This window comes from Pseudonaja textilis, chromosome 3 (assembly GCF_049901715.1).
Source record: "Pseudonaja textilis isolate UNSWEBS1 chromosome 3, rPseTex1.2, whole genome shotgun sequence".
NCBI lineage: Eukaryota > Metazoa > Chordata > Lepidosauria > Squamata > Elapidae > Pseudonaja > Pseudonaja textilis.
The window spans coordinates 139013684-139029355 of record NC_141992.1 but is presented as its reverse complement, the minus strand read 5'-3'; the positions used below and the strand labels follow the sequence as shown (position 1 = coordinate 139029355).

At 37.0% G+C, this 15672-nt stretch overlaps 1 protein-coding gene across 2 annotated transcripts in view; it reads right to left on the bottom strand.

Annotated features, from left to right (window-relative positions):
* CDKAL1 (CDKAL1 threonylcarbamoyladenosine tRNA methylthiotransferase) overlaps positions 1-15672 on the bottom strand; it is a 299952-nt gene that overhangs the window by 113419 nt on the left and 170861 nt on the right. For both annotated transcript variants that reach the window (XM_087930944.1, XM_026699524.2), the window contains exons 10-11: positions 6064-6230; positions 588-733 (exon numbers count right to left, since the gene is read on the bottom strand). In XM_087930944.1, coding sequence (XP_087787070.1) covers positions 588-733; positions 6064-6230 — 313 coding nt within the window. The remainder of the gene's footprint in view (positions 1-587; positions 734-6063; positions 6231-15672) is intronic.

Sequence of the window (15672 nt, the reverse complement as noted above, 5' to 3'; positions counted from 1 at the left end):
CTGCATGTATTTATATGCAATGGAAACAACCACATGCCAGACAATCTTCACAAAATCACACAGTATTATTTTCGGGAAAAAATTTATTCAGAATACTTCGTACTCAAATTGATTACAGTCTAAGTTTTCCTAACTCCTAGTACTTCTTACTTAAGGAATTCTCCATGAACGTTGCCAATGGAATTTACTACGAAGTTCATTTAAATGGTGACAAAATAATATATACTATTGTGAAAAAAAGATTTTGAAATATAGTTATTGTCATAATTTGCTAATAAAAATTGCTAGGATTAGTACAAAATCCACAACTAGGAATAAAAAGATACTTTCAATAACAATATCCAAATACATTATTGGAGCAGGACTTTTTTTGTGTGTTTTGCATTCTGTATCAATTAATCTGCATTAAACCATTTAGTGAAACTCCCCCCATCAAATCATATATTCCAGAATATAAACAACTTAAAACCGAATATTACATCAAAGCAATTGTAAGGCATAGCCAAATTATGAAGATGCAAAAAAACAATTATCTTTTAAAAATCCATATTATCCAATTATTTAACTTTTTAAAACATTAGACTTACCTAGTTTTAAGAAAATCCACCACGTGTTTGAAATCAGCCACACAATATTCTCTCTTCATGTCCATCAATACGCTATCAGAGGCGGATTGAACTGGTACATGAAGAAAAGCATAGACTCTTGGGTGGTTGAGAATTTTTGCCATTTCCTAGACACATGAAAATAACATCAATAATATTTTTACATACTTATAAATACACTGTTAGTTTTACACATCTCCAGCATTTTTTAAAAAATGTGATGAACACATTTTTGAGTAAGACAGTCAAGTAAGTTGGCACCAGATGCTCCCAGCAGTCTAATTTGCAGTAAAAATTGCTCATGAGAATAACGATAATCTGGCAGAAAGTAAAACGATAGAACAATAAAATAAAATAATCGAATAATAAAATAAACAAAGAAAATACATCAACATGACTAGTTAAAAATAGATGGGCGAGTATGGAGCAAACACTGGGAGATGGGAAGGGGAGGAGTCTGTTGTCAATCTAAGAGCCACCTCCAGAACAGAACTTTCCCATTGAGTCAGAAACCTCAGTTTTTGTACATATTGATTGCCAGCATAAATGTGGAATGTAGGATGCACCGAACATAAAAAGATATAGCCCTTGGTTGCTTATTTACTGTCACAGGAATTTGTAAATGAAAACCTTTTATATTAGAGTGTTTTCCAAATTGCCAGGAGTTTCAGTTAATTGCTGCATCATGTGACATACACAGTTTTGTGGAAGTTTCCAACAACTCATGAAAGGATGCCAATGGCTCCGTGAAAAAGAACAAAATTCTCATGATACAAATCTGGTTCTGAACCATAATAAACCATTTGACTATCACTTCCCCATTGTGATCAAGGAAAAGAGTAGGAAGTTCTTCCAAATTCACTTCACAAAAATAGGCTTATATTAATGGCCTACTAAAATGAATGGATACCATATGAATATCAGGCAATGGAATTTTTATCACTGGCTTTATTTAATTATTCTTAACTAAAGAATGAGTGGAATCTCTGAAATACTGATTCCCACATAACATTTAGCCCTAAGATAAATGTGTTTTGGAACAGTGTGAAATGCAAACTTGTTATGGTTTATAATATAAAGTATCATAAAGTTTTAAAATTAGTTTTGTGTAAACTGGACCAAAGCATTTAAAAACTGGTATGGAAAATGAAAAGGGCATTACAAAGAATGCATAGTGTTCAAACAACTTTGCCACTAAACTACTAAGTAATTGTGTTTTTATATAAGAACTAATAATAAGAAGGAAAAGATTAGCTGTTGTTCTACAATCCATTTTTAGGCTCTGTGTCAGGGCATGTCTAGAGAAGCCATCTGTAAAGTTATGTGCTCAAATGAAGTTACAGATCACAAATGTTCAGCTGATAGGAATCAAAGAAAGGGAGAGCTAAGGCATTTCACATTCTTCAAAGGGAAAAAAAATACACAGCATACAAAACTCTCAATGGTCAGGGTTTCATTGGAATAATCTGAATTAATAAGGAAGATTAAAAAGAAAAAACTATCCACAGATGGCATATGGCAGACTTTGAGCATGACTCATCTTGACAGGTGACATGAAGGCCTATGCATCTCATCATGTGCAATTAAGCTTTTAAAAAGGCACTGGCAGGTGTGAACAACTCCTTTAAAATACAGACTTTTGTATATCATCTCCACACTCAGAAACAAGGTGCAAACATAGCAAAAAAAAAAAACCCAACAAAGAACTGAAAATGTCTATGGTAGAAATTAAGTGATTTCTAAAAGAAAAGCAATATAGTCAGCAGAGTCAAATTTACCAATAGCATTTTTCAGACTTCAAGATATTGATGATGATTAATTAATGCCTTTTAAAAATGTTTATTGTGCAAATGCACTTTTGATTATTCACAATGGCTTCAAGGCAACTCTGCCTATTATTAGAGTCTTGTACTTTTTTTTATTAGCAGTTTTTAGGATCAAAATCAAAAGTTGCTTTAAGAACAGAATTTTTTAAAACATTCCAGAAAACCTTTGGGTTATTAGAGAAGAATCCCCACTAGCTCTCAACCACAAGCTGGGTTCACACATTTTGTTAACAGAGTGGGATTTTTTTAAAAAAAATGTTTTGGCTAAATGTGTTATGCAAATCCTGATATTGTTTCATTTAACAAAATGTTAAAAAAAAAACAAGATTTGGTTTAATGTTAAGCACCTTCCCAAAATATACTTTAACAAGCACATGTTAGTAGATAAGTAAATGTCCTTATGTTCTGACCCTGAGAAGAACAAAGCAGTTATAATATTTAAAAATGATAAAAAGAAAAGAATGAAAGCCCTTTTGCTGAAACTTAATAGGACTTAAATTTATTCAAATCTAAAAAGTGTGCATCTTTGACAAGACTAGATGACAGAAAGCCTTCAAGAAGGTCTGAATTCATCTCCTGCTCCTGAAATGTCAAGTGCCTCTTATTGATGTTCTGAAAGAAAAGGAAGCCTTCTCTCCTTAAGTTCATAAAGCTAAAGTATCCTGAAAAGATAAATAAAACGACGAAATAATGCATTATACATGAACTGTAGATTTAAGCTTTCCACAAACTCCTCCAATCTGTACTCAGCTTTACTTTTACCCTTAGGTCCCTTTGAAAGATTTTCAGTCATCAGACAGTTGAGATGGAGCAAAGCTTGTCACTAGCTCTTTAAAGCAGCTGTGTGTTTTCCCCAGATATGGCTGTCAGCTGTTATACGATCCAGAGAAAGAACGTTCAGTTTCAAAAATGGCCAATGGGTAATATATGAGTGCCCCCGTGTGCTTTCCCTTTGTTAGTAAGGTACCAGACTACAAAACAGTCTATATTCTTAAGGAATTTTCTAGCTACCTGACAGTCTGCTGGGCTAATTGAATATTAGCTTGGTAAAATCTGAAGCAATATGTTTAGAAGACCAAATACATTTTTTTGGATGTATCAGTGCTGTGCTTGTGTGCTACCTAGAACAACAACTGTTTTGTTTTGCTTTTTAAAGAAGAGTGGTTCCTGTTACACATAAAAGCTTGCCTGTCCATATTCTATGGCTTAATATGTTGCATATCCTTGGCCAATTGCAGCTTATTGAACAAAGATTATCTTAAGGCAATATCTGACCTCTGTTTTTCCTTGGAGTGTATTGTTTTCAGGTAATTGCCACACCATCAGATATGTCTGTTAATATTCTTTTCAGAAAGAGCTATTTGTATCTTGGAAAATGAGGTTTGCTTGGTTTTTCTCTCCCAGTGAACAATGAATGCTCTTAAAAAAAAACTATTGACCAAAATTGTGTGAATGTGAGCCCCTTTTAATGCAGAAATGGACTAATATCTACAACGAGATTGCTTTATGATCCAGAGTCAAGGAGACTGAAGCTTTATTTGGTGACGTGTATACAATACCACTGAGGTAAAATTGAGTAAGAATGAGATTTAGTCCTTCTTCATTTTTCTTTGGGATGAGAACAGAAAAAATACGCAGGCCAAGTGACAGACAAACAATAATTGAATAATTATGGATGAATTTTCAGAAATGCTCTGAAGTATTTACAGATTCATATCTTTGACAGGCAAGGGTGCTTTGGGGGCTTCCTGTAAAGGAATGTGTGAATGACCTTGGGGAAAGATGGCAAGAGATGCTGTCTAGGAAACTATTAGCCAAGAAATGTTCCCAGTGGCTTAACAGTCAAACAATAAAATTTGGAAAGGGCCTGCGCTAATGAATAATGGCAGAAAGTTTGCACCTTCAGACTTCCAAGATTTTGTTAATATAGCTTTACAATAAAGTTCATCTAATCCTGATTTTGGTCTGTTTTACTTGGTAGGGCTGACACTTCCTGCTGCGCAAACTACACTGTAGTTGCCAATGAGCAACTATTTATGCCAGAGGGGCGCTACTGTTTGGTCCATCAGAACTGTAGGAGGCAAGTTTTACAAATGGGGTGAGCTGGAATTTTGATTTTTCCTATTATTTTTAAAGGGGGAATTACTTTTAAAGAAATAAGCCTATCAGAGGCTTCGAAGAATTGCAGAAAGAAAGGTTTAGGATATGGGTGTCAAACTTGTGGCGTCATGTTGCCATCATGTGACGTATTGCGACGCTTTTCCCTTCACAGAGCTGAGGTAGACGTGGCCTGCATGTGATGTATCCGGCCCGTGGGCCACCAAGTTGACACCCCTGGTTTAGGGAGAGATGTATCATAGAAGTTGCAGACTGCATATCTTTGGAGTAATCAAACCACACCATTAACATGCATTTATATATAACATTAATACTATATTTATTCAATATAGTATAATATATTTATTTAATGAGAAGCGGTTAAAAAAATGAACTTATTATTAAAGTGAGGTTTAAGGTAGCTCTGTGAGAAACAGCAGGCCAGCCATCTTTACAGCCAATCTTCTAAAATGCACTGCCACGCTCAAGATAAATAAGACAAGGAAGCAGGTTACTGACTATATATTATGTATAACTCTTCTTTGGAAAGCTTGCATTACTTAAAAATTGAACTGACGTGTTATGTTTTCCTCTTTTTCTTATACTTGGTCTTTGTGCAGCATATAAATATACTATGTATATTTATAAATATGCAAATAAAGCCATTCTGCATCTAAAAAAATGCTAAAGAAAAAGTCAAGAACAAAAAAAAATCAGTATTTCTGCTGCTGTTGTCTGGTACAGATTTACATAAACCCGCTAACTAATTCTGGTATGCGTTTTGTGGTAAAATGTACTGAAAGAAGTTCAAAACAGCATAAATAAACTATGCAAAATCTTCTGAAGTATGTTGTTACCTATTAACCTGTGATGATTCATCTAAAAATAACATGGGTTTTGGGTACTAAATTTCAGAAGTGCCAACACTTCAGTTGGAGAAGCTTCTAGAACAGGACTGCCAAACTCCCAGCCTGTGGGCCGGATGTGTCACAAATTGGCCACACCCATGCCTGGTTTAGCAAGGGTGGGGGGGAATCCCAATATGTCATGTGACACTGCTGTGATGATGTGAGTTTGACACTCTAGAATATTACACAATCTTGTAGGTACAAAAGGAAAAGAAAGTGTTAAATAGCAGCCTTTCCTTCAGCATGGTATTATATGGGCTACAATTTGCAAAATCTGCCTTCAGCTTTGCTGAATGGTATTTATAGCGTTTTGTAATCCAAACACGCAGATGCAGGGCATCAGCTCAGGGGAAGATGAGAAAAAAATGTGCATTATTTATTTCCCCTGTGGCCTACACTTTTCATATTCCTTGACAAATTTGTTTATGAATCGCTCCATCCAGAATGGGCCCCATTTAACATTTGGGGTTTTGTTTCTTCATTGCTTTATGCAATTTCTGATCCCATCTTACCTTGCATTTCGTGTTATGAGTGCAGTTGCAAAAGAGAAGCTCACAAGCTGTCAGTTCCTGCACGATGTCAAAGGAAGGCGGTTAGTAACTGCAATGGCTTTCCCTGTGAACCTACCTCCAGATGCTCTAAAATATACGGAGGGTTTGTCATGCCGAGCCTTAGCATTGCTCCCTCAGGGATCACTTCCACTAGCTTCCACAAGAGAGTCGGGAGGTCTGTGCCAATGTCTCTGCCATAAGCCCCGGTATCTTCACTGGTCAGCCATATCTCGCATACTCCTTCTGTCAACAAGAGACAGACAGAGAGATAATTAACAAACCTGCTTTGGAGCTTGTTATTTTATTATCCAGCTGCTCACCCTTTTTAAAAATGCACTATTTCATAATCCTAACTATTATGCAGCCAGGCTGGGTATTCAATTGCAATGAAAGAGACATATCCCCTGGGCAGTGGTGGGTTACTGAGTTCATTTTATGAGCACCACAGTACTACAACAACGCTGTGAATTATTGCTTGAAAGTGATTAACATTCACAGCCAGTGACCAATGTGAGACGCAACTTAAACATGACTACAAAGCTTCTTTCCCATCTCAGGGAGTTGCTGGCTTATTAAGCATTTTGAGCAGTACTGCTTAAGCACGTAGTATTTTGCACTGATCAAACTGCTAAAAGTGAGCTGACTAATAGTTTAGTTACAGCCTATAAAAGTCCCAAGTACTTGGAGATTAAACAAGCCACTTGCTGACTAATCCAATTATCATTTACAGCTACAACAGGGAACCTTTATGTAATATTTACAAGGCCATTAAAATTTGTTAATTACGAAGACATTCAATGTCACCTACAGACAGAGTCATTTTGAGAAAAGTTCCTCTCCCCACACCCAAGCAACTGACACTTATATTTTCAATGAAGCTGCAAGAAGGTCAAATATTTTGGCTGCACCATAAAATGAATACAAGTCTTACACATGCCAGGTAATAAACATTTCTTCCAATAAGTTATCACTTTGAGACATTTTGTCATTTCTGTCTGCTGCTTCTAGAATGCAATGTTGTAAAAATGAGGCAAAAAAACAAACAAACAAAAAAGAAATATTTGTAGTTAGATCCTTCCCACCAAAACCAGACTAGACTTCAAGCTTGAAGAAGTGCCTAATATTTCAGTTCCAAGCTTGCTTTAATTGTGACTCTATAACATAAAAATCAATATTAAGAGTTTTCAATTTGAAAATGACAGGAGCATCTAATTCTATTTCATTATACTGTACAAGAGACCTGTGTCCAGACATTTTAGGGAAGGTACTGATATATTGGAGTGAGCTCTGGAAATCCTGCATTAGGAGGAACTGCAGGCCATGTTTATTTTGGAGAAGATGAAGGAAAGATGAAAAAACAGCCTTCTATGTGAATGGCAGCCATGGGGAAGATGGAAGAGATTTCCTTCTTTTCCAACCAGCAGCATTGGAAAGAATGTGTGGAAATGTCAGGCACTGAACTGTATGGTCTCTGAAGAATTATCATCGTTTTATTATTCATTCCTGGGTTGCATCTGAATGGAATGAAACCCTGCCTTGTCATTCTAAATATCTGACCAACACTAAACAAGCTGACATTCGATGTAGCAGCAAATTATGGTTCAAAGCAAAGCAGGAATAATCTGCTGAAACACGAAGCAGAACTTTTTTTTTTTTTTTAGAAGCCTATTGTTCCTGGCTTTATAACTCCACAGAAGATCATTTGAGTCTGGCCATGATGAAAACAATGTGCTTATCTCCATCTGAATCAATAATATTGCCAGATACATTATGCAGGATGGCAGAACAGTTAAAAAAACAGGATACAAAAATATTTAGGAAATCATGTAAGTAGACATTATCCACTGTTTTCCCTTTAGAAATATTCATGGAAACACTGTGCGCTTCAAAAGAAAGCTTCAGATTTATAATTTTTCCAACAAATCATTCCTCATTTTGACCTATGAAGAGAGTTATGGTATGCTGCCTTGTGAATGCCAAATTAGTGTAAAAAAGAATCACCCAGAATAGGAATACAAACAATATTGACATGGAAAGTAACAGCCTTGTTCAAAATCTACATAGGTGAGGATCATTAGCCCCCTGCTGGATTGAAAATTAAATTGCATAACAAGGAAGCAGCTGTAACAGTAAATTAACAACAGGAATAACTGTCTTTACTGCTCTGACACCAGGATATTAAACAGGGAATCTCTACTTCACATACAAATGCAATATCAAATGTTACAGAATATTCTTATTACATATTCTCTGTATATATATTTATACACACACATACCCACAAAATAGTACAATGTTAGCGAATTCAATAATGATTGATGTGACATTTCAATTGACAAATTATACTGGCAAGAGAGGGGGCACGCTTTCTCACCATTTGTTTTTTAATGTTTAGCTTTCAGGGTGCCAATAATATCACAAAAGAGGGGCAAAGCCACATTTTGAAGGTATTTTTATTTAGATTAGACAGGAAGGAGTTTCTTAAAAATCTAAAAAATAACACATTCTTATTTTGGGTGAACCTTTTTGAAAATTCAAGTCACTTTTGGAGGTTTGCTGTTGAAATTTGCCATTTTGATCTTGAGATGTTCAAATACAACAGAGTGAATTCAAATGGTTGTTAAATGTGCACGAACTATTCCCTGGTTTGATATTGGAATAATTTTAAAAATGTAGTTTTTGTGCTCCCAAACACTGAATTTAGGAGGAAATAAAGAAATTAAACCTAAATTAAAGGTTTGTTTTCCTCTCCATCAAATCTAATTAATTAGTTGAATTGATCTTCTTTAGAAACTTTGCTTTCTTTTTTTAGAGCTAAAGTAGCACAACATTTAACTACTACGGTATTTTAAAATCCAAATTTCAATAGGAAGACCTATACAGACTGGCTACCATCTACTTTCAAAGCTATTTTCAAATACCAGTCCTCTCTCCATTCTCAAGATCAGAAATATAGTGGAAATTTCTCCAGTGAAAAGGAAAGTATTGTATTACCTATATATAGCCTTTTAACATTGTGTACATTACACATTTATAATACAGAGACTACATTTTTCCCTTAGATTATACAGCATCCCAGTTTAAGATAAGGATGGACCCGTGTCGAAAGACCCTCTTTCAAAACTCTGCACTTTGTAAAAAAAAAAAAGTTGATTGTCTTCAAGAAGATTTTTATTCCATGCCTTTCGAACAGTTTAAAGCACATTCCTACTAGTTCTGAAAAAGTAAACTAAATTCTCTATCAACCCACAAGATGATCTGTGAAATGGCAACTGGGGTGGCTAAAAGATTACAAATTCCCTCTCCCACTTACACACATTTTCTCTGTATGGTTCTTTCTTAAAGCTTTACTGAAGAATCTGAAAATGGGTACAAGTTACCTGTCCTGTTGATGGTGTGTGTGTGTGTGTGTACACATGTGCATGTATAAAAATAGAGGCTGGGTCATTTGGATTGCTAGATAAACAAATTTCTTTTTTTTAAATCAAATATAGATGGGAAAGTTTATAACTACTTGCAGACCTGTTATGTAAGGGAAAGAGAACACAGACTTTTTATGTTTTCTGTTAGAGTGAATGGCATATTTGTTATTCGTTGTTTTTTTCTAGTTTTGTACATGTGTTTTTCAATTGTTATTATTAGTGTCGGATGGTTGTCAGTTTGTTCCCTCCCCCCCCTCTTTTTTGTCTTTATTTTGTATTTTAACTTTGGAAATGAAAAATAGATTAAAAAATTGAAAATGAAACAGGATGTTTTTTCTATTGCAATGAGTGAGATTCACTGTAGAGAAGCCCTATTGGGGGGGGAGAGAAAACCTAGCTGTGAGCTTCAATACCTTCCCCCTCACCCCATTCTTATCAATAATTGCCTGGCCATTTTGCTATTCCTTTTTCAGCACAGATTTCTTCTGGCAGTTTGCCATACTCTCTAGAAAAGAGAAGCCTCTTCCCCATGTACCTTTTAAAAACACCATCTGCCAAGGATAAGTCTGATTTTTAAAGCATTTGTCAAAAATTGCCCGCAGTCTCAAGAATAATTCATCTGAAATTGCCATTTCTGCTCATGCCTTCAGAATTCATTAGTGACATAACATTAGCCTTCAAAAAACTAACTCAGATATAGGTAGCGAGCTTAAAAATCCAACTTATTGAAGCTCATTGTTAAGGTTAATCTTGCTCTCGCTAAATTGTGTGGGTTTTGATTAACTGCATATCCTTAAGCTAAAACGTAATAATTAGAGATAAATTCCATTTATGGATTAGGCAAACGACTGTGACAACTTCAGAAACGGCATTTGAAACTTGTACTTTCCCAAAAGCAGAAATCTGCTATAAAGAACCAACTGATAATGAGGGGGGGGGAGGGAGGGAGGGAGGGAGAGAGAGAGAGAGAGAGAATGAGAATATCTCTCATGGAAAGAAAGAAAAGGAAGAATACTTTCATCTGTTAGTGTCTTCTGCTTCTTTTTTATAATGACTACTCTATCATGATTTCCAAGGGAACTTTTTGAAAAATAGTGCCAAAATCTCAAGATACAAGGGGTCAAAAAAGTAACATACCTCTCTGTAGTTGAGGAAACAAGGACAGGGGACAACGGAAATGCCCCATGTTCTCTTTACTCTTTAAAGTACTGGATTCTTTAAAATTGATCAGGCTAGGATACATGTTGACTTCCAGAAGGCCAAGATGTGAGAAAGCATAGGAAGGCCAACAGATGACTTAGACTTAGACTAACTTTATTATTACTTTGAATGCACACGAATCAGCATACGTTAAAATGAAATTTTGTTAGGGTCTTTACCTCTAATATCCATTACATAAACATGACTAAATAAATGAACAAACAAAAACAAAATTATGCATATACCCACATATATTATATGACATGGAGAAACAACACAGTCTAGTTCGGATGTATACGTGTACATGGTGAGAGAAATGAATCTTGTGCGTTTACCAGACGGATGGCATAGGGAACCAAGCCGTTACAGAATCTGGTAGTCCTTCTAGAAATACTCTGGAACCTCCTCCCAGAGAGGAACAACAGAAACAGACCATCTGTGGGATCTCTAACAATGCTTTGAGCTCTAAGCTCATAGTGCTTATAAGCAGTATCCTGAGAACTTCTTATAATCTTCTCAGCTGCCCTCACTACTCTCTGAATGGACTTTCTCTCTGAGGCACTGTAGGCACTGAGCTTTGGCAATGACAGAAGTGGCCCAAAGTTAATAGCAAGGAATATTGGTTGCAAGGAAACACTAAGAGGGATGTTGGCCAAGCAACTGCGAGAGGCCCAGGTGCTACCACCTTCACATGGCCTGGATCCTAAGAAGGAAAAGCTCATATGCTACTGAAGAAAGGGCTAAGGCAGAGTTCTCCAACCTTTCCGCCTTTGCGAACCACTTTGGGAGGTGGGATGGTTTTGCATGAGCGGCCAGCAAGCGCGCACAGCACCATTTGCGTGAGTGGCCAGCATATGTGCCTGCCATTTGCGCAATTGGAGCATGTGCAAACAAGCTAACCTACTGCTTGTGCAAGCGAGGATGCGTGCACATGTGCTCGCCTACCACTTCTGTGGCCTGGTTCCGAATAGCTCATGGCGCAGTAGTGGGCTGTGGTCCGGGGGTTGGGGACCCCTGGTTTAAGTCACTAATTATTACTTAAGGTGAAACATTACAGAACGCTACAACTTACAAGCAAATGTTCTGTTGCTAATCAAGACTTTTATGTGATCCCCCATCCCCCATTTTACAATCTTTCTGGCCACTGTTGTTCAGTGAGTGATTGCAGATGTTAAAGTTAGTAACATGGTTGTTAAGTGAATCTGGCTTCCCCATTGACTTTGCTTGTCAGAAGGTTGCAAAAGGTGATCGGATGACACCAGGACACCGCAGCCGTCATAAATACATGCCAGTATCTGAAAAGTGTCTGAATTTTGATTGGGTGACTCTGAGGATGCTGCAATGGTCATAAGTGTGAAAAATAGTCGTAAGTCATCTATTTAGTGCCTTTGCAACTTCAAATGGGCACTAAATGAGTGGTTGTAATTTGAGGACTACCTGTAGGCTTCAGAAGGTACACCAGGTCTAGAGAAGCAATAAGAAGGCCCACAACAGCTATTAGTCATCCTTTTAGCATCCAGTCTTAGACCAAATCTAGCTATCTTCAACTTGGTATGGGAATAATTGTGGGGCTTGGGCAGATGGGGGAAGCCTAGGGCCTTGCTTGAAGTTCCGGGGCAAATTAGGAAAAAGTGAAGCTAAATCTAACCTACCTTGATTTTACAAGGATGACAAAAAGGGGACAGAAAACAAAAAGATATAGAAATCTAAAAATAGAGAATAGAGAAGACTGAAATGTAGATAAGCAAAGTGAAATAAGTATTCGATAACATAGGAAATAGTGAAAAAGAATTTTTCTAAGTATAGGAAATTAGAAATGAAATTCTTGTTTTACACAGAAACTACAATTAAAAGAACTTTTCTAATAAAAATTCCATTTACAGGTGGTCCTCGAATTACAACAGTTCATTTAGTGACTGTTCAAAGATGCAACAGCACTGAAAAATGAGACTTTTGACCATATTTCACGCTTACGACGATTGCAGCATCCCTGTGGTCACGTGATCAATATTCAGATGCTTGGCATCTGACTCATATTTTTGACCATTGCAGTGTCCCGGGGTCATGTGTTCACCTTTTGCAACCTTCTGACGAGCAAAGTCAATGGGGAAGCCAAATTAACAACCATGTTACTAATTTAACAACTGCAGTGATTCACTTAGCAACTGTGTCAAGAAAGGTTGTAAAATGGAGCTAAACTCACTTAACAAATGTCTCACTTAGCAATGGAAACTTTGGGGTCAATTATAGTTTTAAGTCGAGGATTTCCTGGGTACAGAAAATATTATTCTTCCTATCTCCACTGTCGTCTTACAATTTAATCTACAATCTGGTTTGTTCTGGAACCACAGTGTGAGCAAACAGGAAACAACATTTTAGGGTGGGGGTGTCAAACTCAAAGCCCGCAGGCCGAATCTGGCTGTGATGTGGTTGGATCCAGGTTGCAATGTGGTTGGATCCTGCCCACAGGGTCTACCCAGTGCAAAGAGGAAAGATCAGGCTAGCATGGCTTCAGCCCGGTCTACCCAATGCGAAGAGTGCTAACAGTTTGGGGAGTGGCGTCAAGCTGGCCACGCCCACCCAGTTGGTCACACCCACCTAATCAGTCACATCCCCCCGACCCCCAAGGTCAACAACAGCCCTGATGCGGCCCTCAATGAAATTGAATTTGACATCCCTGTTTTAGAGTCTTCTTGCTATCATTGTTTTATGAAGGAAGAGCATTGTTTTGTGAGGGGATTGTATGCATGGGAAGCAAACTAATTAGTTATCATCTTGATAGTTAATTAATGGAACATGATAATTGATTTAGTTCTACTATAATACATTGATTAATAATTAATAATTCATAAATAAATAATAAAATAAATAAGTAAGTAATTGAAACTGGATCTTGCTATAATCAGGGGAGGGGGCGAAATCAGGTGAACTGATTTCACGCTTGTTGCCATGTAACAAAATCCCACACAAATATTTGATGGAAAAATCAAACTAATTCCGTTTCATCTTAGCTTGTTTGATTAAAAAGTATTTACGGTTAAAAAAAAAAGTAGTTTCTGAATTAAGAGGCTAACGCTAAAGGAAAGGAGGTTTCAAAGATAGATTCTCCCTTAAAAGAGGTGTGCTATACATTTTTCACTTCAGCAATAAATAGGTCTGTGCAATCATTAAATGCTAAATGGAGCATAACTATTTTTTCCTATTCGAATGCAAAGCATTGCATTTGCTTATAAAAGAGGTCATTCTACCCCTATAGGGAGTTTTTGCTTTTGTGGCCTGGCAGAGTATGAACTAAGAGCCCTTTCTCACAGTAGGTAGCAAGGGAGGGAGCGGGGAAAAAAACTATAATGGCTCACTTGATCAGTGCAAACAGTACAATAGCTACGCTCTATTAACAAAAACAGACTCTAAAGGAAACAAGACAGACATAAAAGTCTCTACTGTTATTTTAACCAGTACTTCTAGATTATCATGTGTATACTATTGGGGGAAGAGCGGGGAATCAGTAATATAATTTATCATGACGTTAGCTTGGATTAGTTGGCCACTCTAAAGCTATAAGGAAGACTGAACTGCAGATGAGAAAATGCAGCCTTTGTAATAAGCCAAACATTAAACATTTCCCACTAGTGTCCTGTTTATGAGGGGCATTATTATTACATGTGTGTATGTGTATGTACACATATAAATACAAGTACATACATATACACCCCCCTCTCTCTGTTTCCTCTGTTTAAGCATGTTCAATTCTTGGACAAATGTCTGCAATTTTCTTGGCAAGGTTTTGCGGAAGTGATTTGCCATTGCCTCCTTCCCAGGGCTGAAAGGAGGTGACTGGCCCATGTCCTCCAGCCGGCTGTGTACTTAAGGCAGAATTAAAATTCACAACCTTCCAGTTTCTAGTCTGATGCCTTACCACTACACCAAAATGGCTTCCTTTCTCTACATATACTGTATACACATCCATCCATATGTCTTCCAAATTGATAGAAGAACATGTCTAGTCCATGAGTCTTCAGAATATAAATTCTCACTTACAAATATGGGACAGAAGGATATTGCAATAGCAATACCACTGAGACTTATATACCACTTCCCAGTGCTTTACAGCCCTCTCTAAGCGATTTATAGAGTCATCATATTGCCCCCAACACTCTGGGTCCTCATTTTACTGGCCTGATGGAAGGCTGAGTCAACAATGAGCTGGTGAGACTCAAACTGCCGAACTGCTGGCAGCCAGCAGTCAGCAGAAGTAGCCTGCATTACACGCATTCTAACAACTACACCACCACAGTTCAGTAGTTGGTGGAGAGACATTGTGGTGTACTGGTTATAGTGCTGGACTAAGAGTGAAGGAACCAGGTTCTAGAACTTCTTCAACTTCCTGGTTGAAGAACAAACCCTCACTGCATTAGGCACAGATAGCTTTGCCATGTGACCTAGGCAAAGAAATAAGTCCTGCATTCAGGCAGGTCAGTTGCTAAGAAAAAAAGAAGGAAGACATATTTGAGAGCCGTCATTAAGCTGAGACCCTTCCATACCCTGTTCTTCATTGCCTTGCTTAGGACTCTAGGAGTTGGTTTAAGGAACTCAGACTGCTCAAATATTGTAGAGGTTTTTTTAAAAAAAAACATAAAAATAAAACATCGATCAAATAAAATAAATGATCACATAAAAAAGAAGAAAGTGAGAAACAGCATATTATCTGGAGTTTGCCTTATTGTGTGATAGATAATATATAGGAAAGCCATTATTGCTAAAACTTAATCAAACTTCTGATTGGGACATATAACTACCAATTTTGCCATTGCTGCGCATCTTCCAAGTTTGATTTTCCAGTCAGATATTGCCAGCAAAGTATCTCTTTTCTGGGCCAAATCTCTCTGCTAGCCAAATTTGTCCTCTTGGTCATCAACATACATCTTAATAAATTGTGATACATTTAACTTATTTCTTTTGGAAAGATTCCCCACTAAGAAACCCTCCACTAAGTTTTTTTTTTTTTAATATGACTACTACATATGACACACAATAAAGGACAGTAAATTTTAATCTCATCCATT